Genomic DNA, 16,907 nt, shown 5'->3' with positions numbered 1-16,907 from the left:
GTCAACATTAATATCCCTTTATCTTTATCTTTACACTATAAGCAACTCTGATCTTTCTCCTAAAACCAAATGTTTACAGTGGTGGTTCTTTAATGTTTTATCATCACAGCATAGATCATATTTTACATTGGTATTCAAGTAAAGACAAACATTTCTAGTATGTATCATTAATTCAAACATTATGTCAGGAACTTATTCAAATACATCACAAATACACCTGTGGATATCTCAGTCACTATTATATTATTGCAGGACCTACCCACAGCAGCTGAAGGGAGTATCCCATTATGCTTTGCGGTACCATTATAGAACTGAATGTGCCATAGAAAATGTACAAAAAATCCCCCACTTCAACTTTAAATAATTCGCTTAAATCAGGGAAGCTTAGACTTTTGTTTGCAAAAACATGACCCCTAAAGTATTGTAAAACTATCCATAGCTCTCAAGATCTAATCAGCTCTTGTTTATATTTTGTATATATTTGCTATGGGGCATGCAGATATACTGCAATGCATGATGGGATACTCCTTTCAACTGCTGTGGGACCTACCTTAAGTCCCATCCTCTTCAAATCTTGCTTGGCCAATGGTGGGAAGTATTCCAACCAGTGATCTGTGTTAGCAAATCGGGGGATCTCTTCCCCAGGAATACCAAGGGACTCCATGATCTGCCACTGGAATTTGGCGCTGCCACTTTTGGCTTTAGCTTTACTCTGTGAAAAATAATGGTTAATTTGACAAATTATGGGAAGAGAAATGGTTACATATATGACTGGAACAGCTGCTCAGTGCTTATTTATCATTGATTACAAGGGAAATAAACAAAACTTTATAAAAATTTAATGGTCATGCCAAATAGGCCTAATTAAAGATCAAACATTTTAAATTTACTTGTAAGAAACTGGTGTCTCCAAATCTGCAAATTTACTTGTAAGAAACTGGTGTCTCCAAATCTGTTAGAAAACGTACATATATTAAGAGTGCTTCTTTCTTGTTTCAGACACAAAATGCACGATCTGGAGCGGATGGCAAGTTTAATATCATGAATATCAGGCAGCTATTATAACAACCTCCATTTAGGATCAATCAACAGAAACAACATGTACCTTCTTTCCTTTAGATTTATCCTTGATAATTGGCTCACTATCATCCGGTTTCTCTTCCTCATCTTCCTCCTCTTCAGGAAATGTTGGCGGGCAACCGTAATCTTCCATCTCACGTTTAAGCTTATCTGCACAGGCCTTGTATAATGAACAGCAAAATATTAAAAAGTGTTTGTCATCATCTATATATATAAACATGAGGTAAATCCATGATCTTGCAACAATTCAAATTCAGTATGAGGTGAAGTAACAGGCAGTAAGGGTTATAGCTTAATAACTGCGCATTAGTTATTTGGAGGGCATTGTGAAAAATCTAAACATTTTGCCTTTGGAACCGAGGAATATTCCGAGGTCCAAAGCAAAATGTTTAGATTTTTCACAATGCCCGATATACAATGTATAACTGATGCAAAGTTATTAACCGAATTCATAACCGTCATTTTTAACTCATCACTCAACCAAATCTCAAGATTTTACTCTCTGAAATTTGTTGAAATAAACAGTTTTTATCAAAACTTATATTTCGCCCTTTAAAAAGTCGAACAGGCTAAAACGGTCTTACCAATTACAGCACTGTGCAATCACGCCATGTGCAAATATGGTAGTTGCGTGTGCGTGAAGTGTTCCGGCGCAACAGATGCGCACACGCGGAAGTCATTGTACCGCGTAAGCATATGCGGAGGTCATTGATGGATATCAATAACCTCCGCGCCGGTACACCGTGGTGTGCGTAAATCATCTAACGACCAATTTGATTGGGACGCACAAATGGCGTGATACGCGGAGGTTATGAATGTGCAATATCGCGCTAGGCTACAATTATTGTGAGTAATTCTCACTACTTCATTGATGACCCCACGATAATGCAAACTTGAATTTAATTGATTCCTTGAGCTTCCTGTTGTACTTCTTACCTTAATTGGCATTCCAGTGCAATGGAAACCAAATGGAAACAAACATTGCTTGCCCTTCATCCGTTGGTAACCAACTCCAAACTTCAAAAACAAAAGACAAACATTGTTTACAACATGTATACATGTACCTTGCATGAGTATACATGTATCGAAACATGATGAAGAAAATTGAATGTATTACTGACAATTTAATCCGCAGTAAGGAGTTCTGTATTTCAAATTCTGGGGTGAAATTAATTTATCAGGTTTTGTTTATAGCCAGCAGAAGTTGAGTGCCAGGTGGCAATTTACAAAAACTTAACATTTTTAGCAAGATTAGAAAACACTTTCAGGACAATAAATGTAAAATGCATGTATGTTTTTTGAGTTTGAGTGGTGAGCTCCAGCATTGAAATTGACCTTTATTGGTGGGCTCCACCATCCACTGCCACCCACTGTAGCTACAGTACAACCCTGCTCGTAGCAATATCCCATGATATCTTCAATGGTCTGTATCAGTATTGCTCTCCCTGTACCACATGGCTGCTTTGCCATTAAGTATAACCATAAGGCTATGACCACTACCACCTAGAGATATGGCTAGTTACTGACCATGGAGGTAGCAGATTCTCTTACATTTTGTACATCCATGTGACACATTCTTGTGTAAAAAATAAATTGAGTTAGCTTGAAATTCCCCTGCACAAAGAACTTACTGCTAATTGTCTCGTTGTAACCCATACGAAATTCTGATCCTGGCTGCAAAGGTCTATTGTGGAATGTCTAGGGTGTGTGCTTCTTAGCTGCAAGTCTGTGTTGTTGTTTAATGGTTTATGGAATGATGTGGGCAGTAGTGGTCAGTGACAACCTGTGAAGTGTGCTGATGCTTGTGGATCAACATTTAGGCGTTTTGCCTGTACATAGCGCACTAAAAATCACTGTGCTTTCTTATTTTTTACATCTGCAACACCTCTGGAGCTGTCTTATCTTTTTTTAAGTATTCCCATCTGTAAAGTGGCCTTGGTGATGGCTATACACTTCCACACAATGGCAACATAGCCCAGTATGAGGATAACTAAACATGCCCTCTAAGATTCAACTATAGTGTTAAGAATTTTGCCTCTGGTGATTATATTGTAATAACAAACAAAATATTAAGTTTGATAAATAATTGAATGAAACTCACCTCGCACTTTGACAGAGAAAATGTGTGTCCCAAATGGAGTCGGCCATTCATATAGGGGTAGGGGAAAGTCACCAGGTACTTGTCTTTCCTAAAACAGACAACATCAAAATAAATAATAAATGACTCTAAAAAAGATACCTAAAATAAGTATGATACACAGCACATATGAAGAGCTTATTTCCAAACCGTGTTTAAGGATGACTCCGGCAATCACAACATTATGCCTTATATGATAGAAAATTAATTATCATGCACGAATCACGTGGTTTTATTTGAAACAAACTCATAGTGACCATAAAACGAATAAAACATCCGTCTCTCAACACGCGATATTCAAAATTCCCCTGCGCCGAAATTGTCGAGTGCGATGACGCTCCAGTAATACAATGAAGGCTGACGACAATTGAACACAAATAACCATTATGTCATTGCACTTAGATATATTCGGCGCTGGAATTTTGAATACCGCGTGTTGAGAGCCGACTGTTTTATTCGCTTTTATGGTCAATATGGGTTTGTTTTAAATAAAACCATGAAATTCGTGCTTGATAATTATTTCTCTAACATATAAGGCTCAATGTTATGATTGCCGGAGACCCTCTTTAAGTCCACAACCACAAGTTTCTCATTTACAAAATTTCACAATTTATACTTTGACAAGTTTGACATTAGCAACAATGAGTTGTACCATCAACAAGCCATCATTTACCACAACAATGGTGGTTAACAATATGCAGACTATTGTTCTCATTTCGGAAACAAAGGCCTCACACAGTACTGTTACTGTGCGTCCATCCACTGCTTGCTTTGTAATGGTGCATCCAACTGAAATTATAATACCTATATAATTATAATACCTTATAGCATCACAACACATAGCAATATCGCACAGGTTCATATATAGGGTGATGATGGTGTGAGCCGTCGTATCCGACAGATCTCCTTTCTCTCAAAGCTGGTTGAGGGTTCGATGTTTTCTGCGGTGGCTGACCAATCCTGCGCGGGAACGGCACTGTCGTTGACAGTCAGGGCAGACATAATCAGTATTGCTTGGTGGAATTTGGCTTTGTGTAGCATGGCGGGCTGAGCGGGCTTCCTGGAGCGTCTTGATACGTTGCTGCTCGAATTTCCTAACACCAGCACGACAAGCGGAGCGCCACTCTGGACGGGTGAGAGCCTGACTCTCCCAAGATGCAGTTGGTATATCACATGCTTTCAGACTGGATTTAAGGACATCCTTGAATCTCTTGTGTTGACCTCCTCGTGAACGCTGACCATTGACTAGCTCGCCATAAAACAGGGCCTTTGGTATTCTGCTATCATCCATGCGAACAAGATGTCCAGCCCATTGGAGTTGACCTTTGATGAGGATTGCCTCGATACCTTCCGATTCACAGCGCCAAGTACCGAGGTGTTTGGTACTCTGTCCTTCCATGAGATACCACAGATTTTACGAAGGCACCTTAGATGGAATTGGTCAAGTTTTCTCACATGCCGGCGATACCAGGTCCAAGAGACACTTCCATAAAGGAGGGTGGAGAGCAAAACTGTTCTATATACACCGAGCTTAGTACTGAGTCAGATGCCATGATCAGACCAGAGTCTGTGCTGCAACCGTCCGAAACTGGCACTTGCTTTGCTAATTGGTGAAGTGATCTCATCATCAATGCAGGCATTCTGTGAGAGGAAACCACCTAGATAGCAGAACTTCTGCACAACCTTTAGTTGATCGTCGCCGATCTTGATGACTGGGTCTATAGGTGGGCTGCCTGGCTTTGGCTGGAACATCAATTCTGTTTTCTTAATGCTTATGGTAAGACCATAGCGTGTGGCTGCTCTAGCAAAGTCGTTGAGAATGCTCTGTAGATCCTCTTTGGTAAAGGCAATCAGGCGCAATCATCAGCAAATAGTAGCTCACAGAAGTGATAGAGACACCTTTGTCTTGGCTTTCAGGCGTTGAAGGTTGAAGATTCCACCATCGCTTCTAAACCTGATCATGACTCCTTCGTTACAGTCCTTGAAGGCATCTTGAAGCATTGCAGAGAAGATGATGCTAAACAATAGAGGGGCCATAACACATCCCTGCTTGGTACCATTTGACACTGGAAATGCTTCCGATGTTGTGCCTAGGTCAGATATGCGGGCCATCATGCCATCATGAAATGAGCGGATTATCTTAACTACTCTTGGTGGGCATCCTATCTTCAGTAGTAACCTCCAGAGGCCTTCACGACTGACAGAGTCGAAGGCTTTGGTGAGATCAACAAACACCATATACAGGTCTAGGTTGTGTTCCCTGCATTTCTCTTGGACTTGTCTAGCTGCAAACAGCATGTCTGTTGTGCCTCTGCCAGCTCTAAAGCCACATTGACTCTCTGGAAAGGTGCTATCAAGATGGGTAGTGAGACGATTGATGATCACTCTGGCGAAGATCTTACCAGCAATGCTTAACAGCGATATACCACGATGGTTGTCACAAATGCGTCTATCCCCTTTGTTCTTGTAGAGGTGTATTATCAGAGCATCTTTGAAATCCTGTGGAACCTCACCTTCAGCCCAGAGTTCTTTGAAGAGCCGCGTTAGCTCGGACACAAGCTTATCTCCACCATATTTGTAAACTTCTGGGGGAATGCCATCCTCGCCTGGAGCTTTGCCACTAGAAAGCTGTTTGATCGCCTTGTACATGTATGTATAAAATGTCCCTTGACCAGCATCTGTGCAAAAACAGATCTATCCTCCATGTATATGCACACATGTTGATATGTGAAACATCAGAAACAAAAAATTCTATCTTTGGGTCACATGTGTGTGACATAAATATGAGCTTGTCTGATTTTGACTGTAATATTTATCTTAATTTTAAACATCATAATTCACATCAAGTTTGTCAAATTCAAAAATGTCCCATTTCTGAAATTTGCACTTTTCTCCACAATGTTTTTCCAAATAGTCATGACTATTATACAAATTACACACATTCATTTTTGGGTATTGACTCCTTGACTAACCTTTCTTAAATATGATAATTTTTGGGACATGTACATGCTAAGGTGTCATATTATAGCCATATATTTTGACATCTTTTTTTTAAAATAATAATTATAGAAATGGAATATTTGCTAGTTTAGTGGCAAGTTCAGGTAGTAAAGACATAGCATACACAATTTAAGTAAAATCCTTTCACTCTAAATAATAATAAAAAAAATAAAAAAATAGCTGTAAAAATGCCTATTTTTACACTTTTATTTGTAACATGCCAAGAGACGCCTTTTTTCAACAGCTTTTAATTTTTTTATGGATCCTTATAGAAATTCATGTGACCTGTTTCCCAAAATGGTGCAGTAAACCAATCAAAAAAACAGAAAGAGGCATTATGAATTATAAGTTAACAGATCAAAAAAAGGATTTAAAAGTTTGCCTTGTATGTTACTATTGTCTGTCAAACTTTTGATTGATTTTGAAGTCCCTCAGTTTTTTATAAACAAAGACTTGAAGCATAAACTAAAGGGTAAATCTATTGTAAATAACTTCATTTCTCCATATTATAATCAATTTGTAAGTGGCTGCCATCTTTTTTGAACATATAACAATTTTAAAATTTTTCTTGAAATGTCTGTCAAATAGTAACATACGCGAGACGGTGCTGTAATTCCTGCTAAACTAGGGTGATACAGCTAATTATGCTACATGACATAGCATTTAGCTCCACCTAGCTTTGTGGCACTATCACTTTGTGAGGAGAAGCTTTTGTGATGACACAATCCATTGTTAAGTGTTGTCTGTCAAACATTTGTACGCAAGTAACATACGCAAGATATGTATGTGTCTGTCAAAAGTAACATACGCAATACGTTTAAAAAAATTAAAAATCACTTGCTGTTCACATTATGATGATAGTTTAGAGTTTATAGAAGTGTTTTAAAACATGTGATTTATAAACTGCATGTGATCTTTATTCAATTTCCCATCTTGAACTACTGTTTTTGCCAAATTATTATTCTGTATGTTACATTTGACAGACATCTTATGTATGTTATGGCTTGACAGACACACATATTTTATTTATAACAATTTATCCTCCTTATTGTAATATTTGGACACATTTTTTCCACAATCAGTTGCTGTAGGTCCTACACCTAAATAACCACAAAATACCTTATGTAATACTTTATAAATTTTTATTTGATTGCAGAAAATCATCAAAATTGTGTCTGTCAAATATAACGCATTTAAGGGCTAGAAAATTAAATTTGTGAAGTAAATGGTCTATAACTTATCTTTCTTTTAGTGTATTATGAACTATATATGTGCATACTATAATTTAAACCTGGTTGGAGACCAAAAGAAAAGAGCTGGAAAAATAATTGTGTGTTACACTTTTATGACACCTTAGCTTATGATGTGTGTTACATTTGGTCAAAGAGCCATCAATGTTTACTTCTTTCAAAAAACAAAACAAAATAGTTTCAGTTTTCCCAAATAAATGGCAGCGTTCATGAGATTACTGGAATGGTCCAAATAATGGCATACCGGGGGTACAGTGTTCAGGAGATTATTGGAAACTTACCCTGGTCCTTTCGCTCCTGCTGGGGCATTTTCTTCAAATATCTTTTCTTCATCCCATCTCTGCTGTACAGCTACTTCAATGTCTTGTAGTGCCCTGACCTTTGCAGTCCCCTTTCTTTCCATGTTGGGATCAAGCTCTATACGCAAGGGTGGAAAATGTAATAAAAGAAACCTGATTTAACAAAAGTAAATACTGGTCCAATCTGGTACTGGCCTACAGTACAGTCCACATAAAATAGTCACCTAGGGAGGTCACTGAAATAGCAACATAGTTTAGAATTATAACCTCATAGATTCCTGCACATAATCTGTGATTCCTGTCATCTGATTAAAAGTGTGGTCACTGAATTAGCTATGCCCCCTTTTTAAGAATTATAATGTCAAAACTGACCTATTCCCCGGCAATAGTCCATTTGTTTTACTATTGCCTGGGCAATAATCATTTTAAGGATGTGCCGGCAATCACAACAGGGCCAGTCCATGCCAAATAACTATCAAAGAATGATCCTAGCACTTCAGAATAGGTCCAGTAGTTTCATATTCTTGCCGTAATCGCAGTGTAAGTGTTACGGCGAAGCTGCCAAACAATTCAACACTGATGGCCATGTCACAGGGTTGACAGTGATTCGCCGATTCTCTAAATTTGGCAAAATTTGCACACTACGGTATGCTGTACAGAAGCTGCCGCGAACCACTAATTTGACTTCCCATATTGCATTGCGCTTGAAAAACATGGACGACTACTGCGTAGTAAGAACTTTGGCGTGTTCTCACTGATTTCATCTTTAAATGTGTAACAAATAAATCATCTGATTTCAATATGCCATGGAATAAAGAAGAAACCATGTAATCACCTCATATATGACTAGAGACAATTTCAGTAGAAAATAAAGTTAATTTTTTATAACTTCCGTGGTCCGAGCTGTGCGCCAAGCGTAGACGAGCGTACACACCTAGAAGAAATAAACAATCACCTGATCACACGCTGATTGGCTGATCAACGACTTGACAACAAGCCGGTTGACCCATTGGTCTTCGGTGCGGCGCGCCTACGCGATCGCAATTCACCAGCGCGTACCCGGACCACGGAAGTAATAAAAAATTATTTTTAGTAAGTGTGTAGGTATCCCAGGCAAACCTTAGTTAACACATTTGCTAGTCAGCCAAATTCGCCGACAATGTCAATGCATATTTACATAGAAATTTAAAACAACTGGCCGAAGAAGGAAACCTACAATGTACATAAATATGTTTTCTATACTTCACTTGACCCAAATATATGATTTTTTATGGTGATAAGACAATCGCACATGGAATCTTAGAGGGATTTTGATAGCAGTCCCATTAAAAAAAATTACTACATGTATCATAATGAGACTAAGATCTAGAAACACCCCGAAATGCCGTTTTGGGGAATTTTGCTAGCTGAATCTTTTTGATGAAAGTCAACCTTTGACAAGATGTAACTTTGCTACGGAAAGTGCTATGAAAAAAAGGTTTTCAGTTTTGGCTTTGTTTACTCAAAGGCTTTAATTTGATTTATAAAATGATGCAGTTTGATGGCAAATTTGAATTCATCTAGCATACCTAAAGTGTGCGTAATTGCTAATGAAGATGAATTAAGTACCGTAAATAACAGGTAACCAACAGTACGGACGCACAGACTTTATACCGGACTTTCTTACATTAGAGGATGTCTTGCAATAAACAGACATTATTAAATATTCCTAATTAGTCCGTATAAAATTAATGTTTTGGTTCTCGGCCCAGAGGATTTTCATGAATTGATGAGGGAGGGAGGTGTTTTTGTTTTGTTTTTTTTTTCAATGTAAAATTAGCATTGTCAGTAGTTTTCGGTCTTCTCCAACAGTGCTCGAGGAAACGATGAGGCCCTTTTTTTTTTTTTTTCCAAATGTGAGATTGTGAGGGATAAACCCCCTAGAGTATCACAAAAAGACTTGGAAGTGATGCTTGTTCTCTAATAAACTTATATGTATGAAGATTTCATAAATCATTCCAAAGTCTAAAAAAATTGAAAAATCTAAAAAAAAAAAAAAATCGGACAAATCCCAGAAATTGAGGAGGGAGGGGACGAGAACCAAAATATTAATTTTACACGGCCTTATTATTTCCCACCGTACCCTAAAGTCCGGTGATTGAAGGAAGTCTCGTTATAACGTGAAAACTACCATGAGAGGACATTATTGAAGTATGCATTCGGCAGTGTGTAAATGACCGCTGTTATTTTCACTCGGCGCAAGCGCAGATGGCTCATTTTTAGATGACGTCACCACCATAATTGGTCGGGAAAAGCTTCCGACTTTGGATTTATGAATGAAATTTAGCAGCAGAGTTGCCGGATTTTTCCGAATTATGCATGCAAATACTCAACCTATGACCTTTTTACGTCAGAATATTAAGCATCATGGCACCCACTGAAAAAAAATCCGATGGGAATTGATTCAGTTTTCAGCAAATTATGCTACTTTTTTGAGCAGCTTTTCGATAAATAATTCCACGAATGTGAGCACGATATTTTGAAAATGTATGCAGTGGAATGTGGTTTAAAATGACTTATAAATTTTGTTTGGGAGTCGGGAAATTAACTGTAGTAAAATTTGACTCCTCAGTTGTTGGAAATTCTTTCTTGGAACAAATAAAATATATTTTGTTTGAAATAAGTCAAATAAAAAATTGTTTATATTACGTTGCTAAATACGTATTGCATTGTTCGAATCGTCTGGAAATAGCAAAATATCAGTAACATCCCAGTTTGCCGTAACCCCCCGCCATGGTCCACTTAGGGGTTCTTTTCACGCTGAACACGATGACGATATTCATGACATGCGATACTCAATCGTTTAGCCCGAAGAGCATGTTAAAAACATAATGTCTCGTTATGACAGGATTTCCCGATATTGCAGGACAGCAAAGTCCGGTTGGTAAAAGAATCCCCGTTAAATATTGCAGGACAAGTAAGTATTATGCCACATCCACATACTTGTGCATAATACGGAAGGTCGATTTGTGCCCAGAAATGTTTAGGCCTAGATGTCAAACTGTATGTTATACAAATTGTACAGCTATCATTTCTACCCTATGACGAACCGACATACCTGTAAATCAAATAACCCGCAAAGAACTGGTCATCGCTAGTATTTTTCATGAAGAAAAACTACACTTTTTACGCCGGAACAAGTCCAAAAAACATCAGCTGGCGTACAAGCCTCCCCACGCATGTACATAAACAAGCCGTGTTCATTGTTTAATTGTAACCTGCAGCTGTTCGCAAGGAAACTTTCTGCATAAAATTACCTGGGGTCGTTATCAGGCCTGAGACACACAGGCGCTAGTTTGAGGACAGTTACTAATGCAAATGAATGTCATGCAGAAAATGCGAGATGCATCGCCATTTTGTGACTCGTGCAAGCTAACGCAAACAAAATATTGGACTAAATAATCTTTTCAAGTTTTAATAAAAGGTGCATCTATCATGATAATATTACATTTTTTATTTTATTATTTGAATTACATAAGCTAGGCCTATGTCAATTTTGTGTCCATGTTAATTTTTATATGTATTTACCTGTGTTGAATTTAAACTGTTGTGAACGTGGAGCTACGCAAACTAGTCAAAACTGGCAGGCGATTACCCACCATGCAATGCGAATACACGGAAACGATCCAGTTTAGGATGCATCGCAGTTCCTATTGTGTAAACCGCCCATCCAACCATCGTGTGCACAGGATTTGTGCTGGAGGCTAGTTAATGCGCACAACCAATGCGCAGAAGAAGACCTTGATACTAGGCGGAGCTTACGTTTCACAAGAATGATTGACAGCTGTGAGTAGGTGAAATTCTGTTCTGTGATTGGTACAAAAATATGGTTCTCGTGATAAATGAATATATTATCCATGGCTTCAAAATTAGGAACCGTTTCTTCCACAGAGCCCTATATAGGGCTCTATGGTCTCTACTCATTATACACAACCGTAGAAGATCTGGCCAGCGATGACGCTTGCGAATCAGGCTATTTGTACGGCGTGGCCTCTCATCCTTTTATTATCTCTGGTCTTGTCACGCTGGTAGATTCGCCCACCTGTGATTACTGACCTGGATCTGACAGAACTTCGTAGAACTTATGATTTTAAGCAGCGGGATTTTATGAAACTGCCAATATTTGCAAGTATTCTGAAGGATCGGTAATAATTAATATATTTTTCATTGTGTTGGTAGTGTAAGTTGAAGTTAGTGAATTTGTGGTTTTGTGGTCACAAACGTGTGATGTATCCAGACTGGATATAAGTAAGTATGTCTTGTAGTCGTAAAAACTCTGTGCGCCCGTACTGACCAACACGATAAAGGGTGCACCTCCGTGTACAGACATAGACCGTAAGGTACGGTACATACTAATTTTGAGGTGCATAACAAACACCAAATTGGTGTCATAACAAACACCAAATTGGTGTCGTGTGTCGTGTGGTCTTTCAATTTGTGCCGAGTGTCCTTGGCAGACTTGACTATGCTTCAGTGGTCATGAAAGGATTCAATAGATAACCTCTGCCCCACTAATCCCCAGCTATTGTCTGAAATTGCTCCTCGGAAAATATATTATAACAACTCAGTCCTCAAATGATAGTCATATAACGACCAAAAGATAAATGACTGACTATCATGTGAGGACTGAGTTCCGCAGTCTACTCCGTGTATGCAGGTCTCAGTCTCTCCCTGATAGTCATATAACGACCAAATGATAAATGACGACTATCATGGAAGACTGAGTTCCGCAGTCTATACTAGACTTGCTTGCCAGTCCTATATACGCCGTACCTATGTATATTAAGGACTGGCTTACGCCATTTTGGATGTCAATGGGAAATACACACTTAACGATTTTGGCGCCAGTTAGAAACTTGAAAAAAAAATCTTACAAATTTTATCAATGTATATAAAAGTGGTACCAACCTTATTGTGCTTGCTAATTAAGACTCGGTTGAAACAAAATTAAGGATCGAATGCATTTTAGTGTCCAAAAAGGCAAAATTATCGTCAAAGTTCTGCCGAAATCGGCACCCTTGCGAAGGGTTCAGAATTTGAATCGGGAATGAAAATATCCGATCTTTGCAATCAAAAACACAAAATTACAACTTTAAACATACTATTGGCAAAAGACATAAATTACCAAACAATATAGAGTAGACATGATAGAATAGAAAAGTTGACATCATTTTCTCAAAATATTGAAGAAATTTGCTCACTAGACATCGAAAAAAGTAAGCAATCCAATTCCCGTTCAAACGTGTGAGAAACTGAAAGTGCATAATCCCGACTAGTCTAGATACGTAGTACGAGGAACCCATACGGTACCGTACTTAGCTCTGCTAGTACGGTATGGGAGGATCTGTATGCAGAAAGCGAGTGCAACGTAATTTCAATTAGAGCAATTAATAAACAGTACAAGGCTCCAGAAGCTTAAATATCTGCATGTTTGTCATAATATTAATTATACGGGTTGTTGTACTTCTTACCTAAACGTGCATGGCTGAAATTGTAATTAATACTCCATTATGAATCCAGAAAAAAATAAGTTTCCAGAGCACACAATTTCAATGCAACTTCAACTTTTAATGCCGTAAATATGAAATATCACATGATCAGATGTCACATGGTACATGTCAGCGCTACGTCATTGGCTCTGTGGCAAAGCGATAGACGTCACTTTGTTTATAGGCTGTTTTGTGACTTTGATTTTGGTCCCGTAAGCTTGCACGTACCGAATTTTTTAGATGCGTTTTTCATCTTTTTTGGTGATTGTACATACAATGCAGTATGGTTCTTTTCATAAGGAATGCAGGATTAGTTTGATGAACAATTTAGAGTGCAGTGAGTGAGTATATGTGCATTTTTACTGACAATCGAGTCTGAATCGACGCACTAAAACTGAGATGCCTCTTCTGTGCAAACTTAACTAGGCAGCGTCAATAACGAAAATGTCATACCGATAAATGACACGTCTGTATTGCCCGGTTTTTTTAAGTTTGCCTTGCGAACTAGTCTATACATACATGCATGACATGTATTAATTTAGTCCGAATATAAATCAGTCCCAGAACAAATTATTAATTTCTGACATGATCGTGTTCTGGGTCTGAACTGTTTCCATATGAAATCTTGATGGCAAATTGGACAAAAGAAGCACATGGTTCTACTTGACAGCTTATTAATCCCTATTCATGTTACGTGAATCACGCTATTGTGGGCCATCTTTCTGATACTTGTGTGTTTGGACAAGCGGAACGGTCTTTTGTCTACCTCTCTGTTTGTAAACAGACGAGGATGTCGAAATTGACATCCTCTCCGAATAGGAAAGTCAGCGTAATAGTACGGCACTGGTATTAAAGGAGTATTTCGTGATCCTAGCATCCTCTTTTTATGACATTTTTCAGTACATAAAAATAACCACGAAAAAAGCCTATTCCCAAAATTTCAGTTGATTCCGATTTTGCGTTTGCGAGTTATGCATGATTATGTGTATTGCAGGCTCATTCTTGTATTATGGGGTCCAATGGTGTGACATACAGTCAAATTTTCAAAATTGAATATTAATGTCAAAAGTTAGCTTAAATTGAGTGGAATTATATACTCTTTCAAAATCTGCAAAATATTTTCAGCGATGATTGCCCAGAAATCTGTAATGAAGCACATAACTGTGGAGAAATCACTCTAAAATGTCGCAAGCATAACCGGACACCAAACATGTTTTAACCCCTGCTAAACAAAAAATATAAATGCCAAAATGGCTAAAAAGTTGCAAGTTAAATGTGGTTTAGGAGCTTTTATAATGTAAAAATAAAATAACATTATAAGAAGTTGCTGTAACCTTCAAAACAGCATATTTGCATTTTGGTCAAAATACATGGTCAAAAATTGACCCAAAAGTTAATTATTGGGCCTGTTTTGTACAATTTCTGTCAGTTTGGATTAAAAGTTGCCATTTTTATGTGGGGCCAGCACAAGTGTGGCATAATAGATAAGTGGATGACTTTCTATAACATCAATTTTGTGCACATGAGAGAATTTAAGGTGCCCAGTGGTGTCACAGATAACTGGACACCAAAATATTTGGTGTCCAGTTATGACTGACAATAACAAGCTATCTGTAATTATGTCATACTTTGAAAAGTATATTTGACCTGCAAATTTATCTAAACATATCACACTGTTGTTTTAAGTATTCATTGTTTATCAGATACCCAATTTGTAAAAATTATGACATATTATTCATTTTCATGTGTCGGTCATAACTCGGTGTCCAGTTTGTCGTACAATATCCAGCTTTAACTTTAATTCAACTTATTTTGCAATTTCCATTTGTCAGTCATATATTTAAACATGTCATAATATATCATTTGAAGTATTTGTTGTTTACAAATTACCCCATTTTCAAAAAATATAGCACATTTTGCATTTTTACATGTCGGTCATAACGTCGCGCATAGCGGACACCAAAATATGTACTTTTATGTAAGCGCTGTCTTTGTTAACAGATGTTTTGTCGCTAACATTTCTTTCATAATACAATTTTAGTATACATCCTATTCACTCAATAAGACCACAAAAAATAAGCAATGGTCATATATAAATGAAACTAACAGGCAACCAGATGTAGATGATCTTTTTTGTCACAAGTGGTGTCCATGATTTTCGAGACCTTACATGTAATAAAAATTAAAAATAGCTGTTAACAATTTCTTTTTTGAAAGTTTTTAGTAATAACCCACTTGTTTTGTATAAAAATTTACAAATAGGCCAAATACCTGTTACAGTTTTCAAAATTCAGGGCAAATTATGTGTCGGTCATAACCGGACACCATTGGACCCCATAATACAAGAATGAGCCTGCACTGCTCCATAGACAATGCGTTGTAATTTCGTTCTGGTGCACCAGAACGAAATTCAAATTTCACGATATCTTTACAAAACGAATTAATCTGCAAGAAATATTTTGTACATAAACATTATGTAGCCAGAGGTTTCCAGTGATATAAAAATCTCAACTTTTTTTGAGAAAAGTGGGGGATGAGGCTGTGGATCACGAAATGCCCTTTAATTTAAACATGAATTTTACTTAAGCTTAAGTACATGTTTACCCTGTGTAAAGATAGTCACTTGTGCTGAGCATGAAATTGGTCACTTATCGCTCACTGTTCAAAATGTGACATCTACACCAATTACAGTCCCCGAAACTGTCTACTTTTTAGCCGACCTCAATTCCGAAACATTTAGTGATAGTTAAAAATGCGATCCCCAACCCTTTGGTTACCTTTGGACGAATTTTTGAAATCTCCATGAGTCTCCGTGTCTGAAATTCCCGGTACAAACATCGAAAATGTCGCAATTATCAGTTCTCGGTGATGATACTATATCCGCATCGCTGTTTTCATACATGAATATGCATATCTCTGACCCTGTAAGGTCAAAAGCGTGGCGTTGATTTCAACCAATCCGATCCACCGCTTAATAAGCAGCTTGATACTGACGTCATATCTGAGGTGACCAGGAGGCAGGAGCTACCATTTTGGTAAACTGAACTCGACTCGTGCGTTCTTTTGGTTCACATAAATCGAACAAAATTTTCAATAACGGGTTATAGTATGATTTCAATTTTTTATTAATGAAGTTACTTGTAGTTTTGAGGAATGACAAAGTTGTTTTTGGAAACTTAGATGTTTGTTTCAACTGATGATGTAGGATCGCAAGGTGAGTGAATTCGTGAAGAGATTTGCTTGTTTGAGTGATAGTAGGATACGGGATGTAGGCTAGTCCTCTGTGTTTGACCGGCTCCGACGTCTCAATTCACAACGTCTCAATTCGTACCTGCTTACCAGACAGCAATACTGCGTATTGCTGTATGGAACCAGATATAGTACATGTTAAGCTTACTTGATTTTTGATACGGATCCTGTGACAATCCTGCATTCGCTTAAATCTCTACACCGTCCTTACTATTATTTCACAAATGACTAATGGACGTAATTTTAGTACTTACTAACAAACGACCTCTGCTGTTACAGTAAATATCGTCTCGATGCTGATCAAACATTCACCGGAAGTGATACAGAAACATTCACCGGAAGTGATACCCATGTGGATCTCGCG

The 16,907-nt window shown here is 37.8% G+C and overlaps 2 protein-coding genes across 4 annotated transcripts in view; both read right to left on the bottom strand.

The window, feature by feature from the left end:
- LOC140148402 (aspartate dehydrogenase domain-containing protein-like) overlaps window positions 1-2,688 on the bottom strand; it is a 316,009-nt gene extending 313,321 nt beyond the window's left edge. Inside the window, exon 1 of the mRNA XM_072170335.1 lies at window positions 2,683-2,688. The gene's annotated coding sequence lies outside the window, so the exon portion shown is untranslated. The remainder of the gene's footprint in view (window positions 1-2,682) is intronic.
- Window positions 1-16,848, bottom strand: part of LOC140148359 (leucine--tRNA ligase, cytoplasmic-like) — a 70,540-nt gene extending 53,692 nt beyond the window's left edge. The window contains exons 1-6 of one of the 3 annotated variants that reach the window (XM_072170288.1): window positions 16,798-16,848; window positions 7,749-7,884; window positions 3,182-3,269; window positions 2,017-2,097; window positions 1,106-1,240; window positions 551-712 (exon numbers count right to left, since the gene is read on the bottom strand). In XM_072170288.1, coding sequence (XP_072026389.1) covers window positions 551-712; window positions 1,106-1,240; window positions 2,017-2,097; window positions 3,182-3,269; window positions 7,749-7,870 — 588 coding nt within the window. In that variant the 5' untranslated portion in view covers window positions 7,871-7,884; window positions 16,798-16,848. The other 2 variants (XM_072170295.1, XM_072170301.1) reach the window with 2 other exon arrangements.
- Between the last annotated feature and the right edge of the window lie 59 nt (window positions 16,849-16,907).

This window comes from Amphiura filiformis, chromosome 1 (genome assembly GCF_039555335.1).
Source record: "Amphiura filiformis chromosome 1, Afil_fr2py, whole genome shotgun sequence".
NCBI classification, from domain to species: Eukaryota; Metazoa; Echinodermata; class Ophiuroidea; order Amphilepidida; family Amphiuridae; genus Amphiura; species Amphiura filiformis.
Note: the sequence above shows the minus strand (reverse complement) of the source record. Positions and strands in the feature narration are given on the sequence as shown.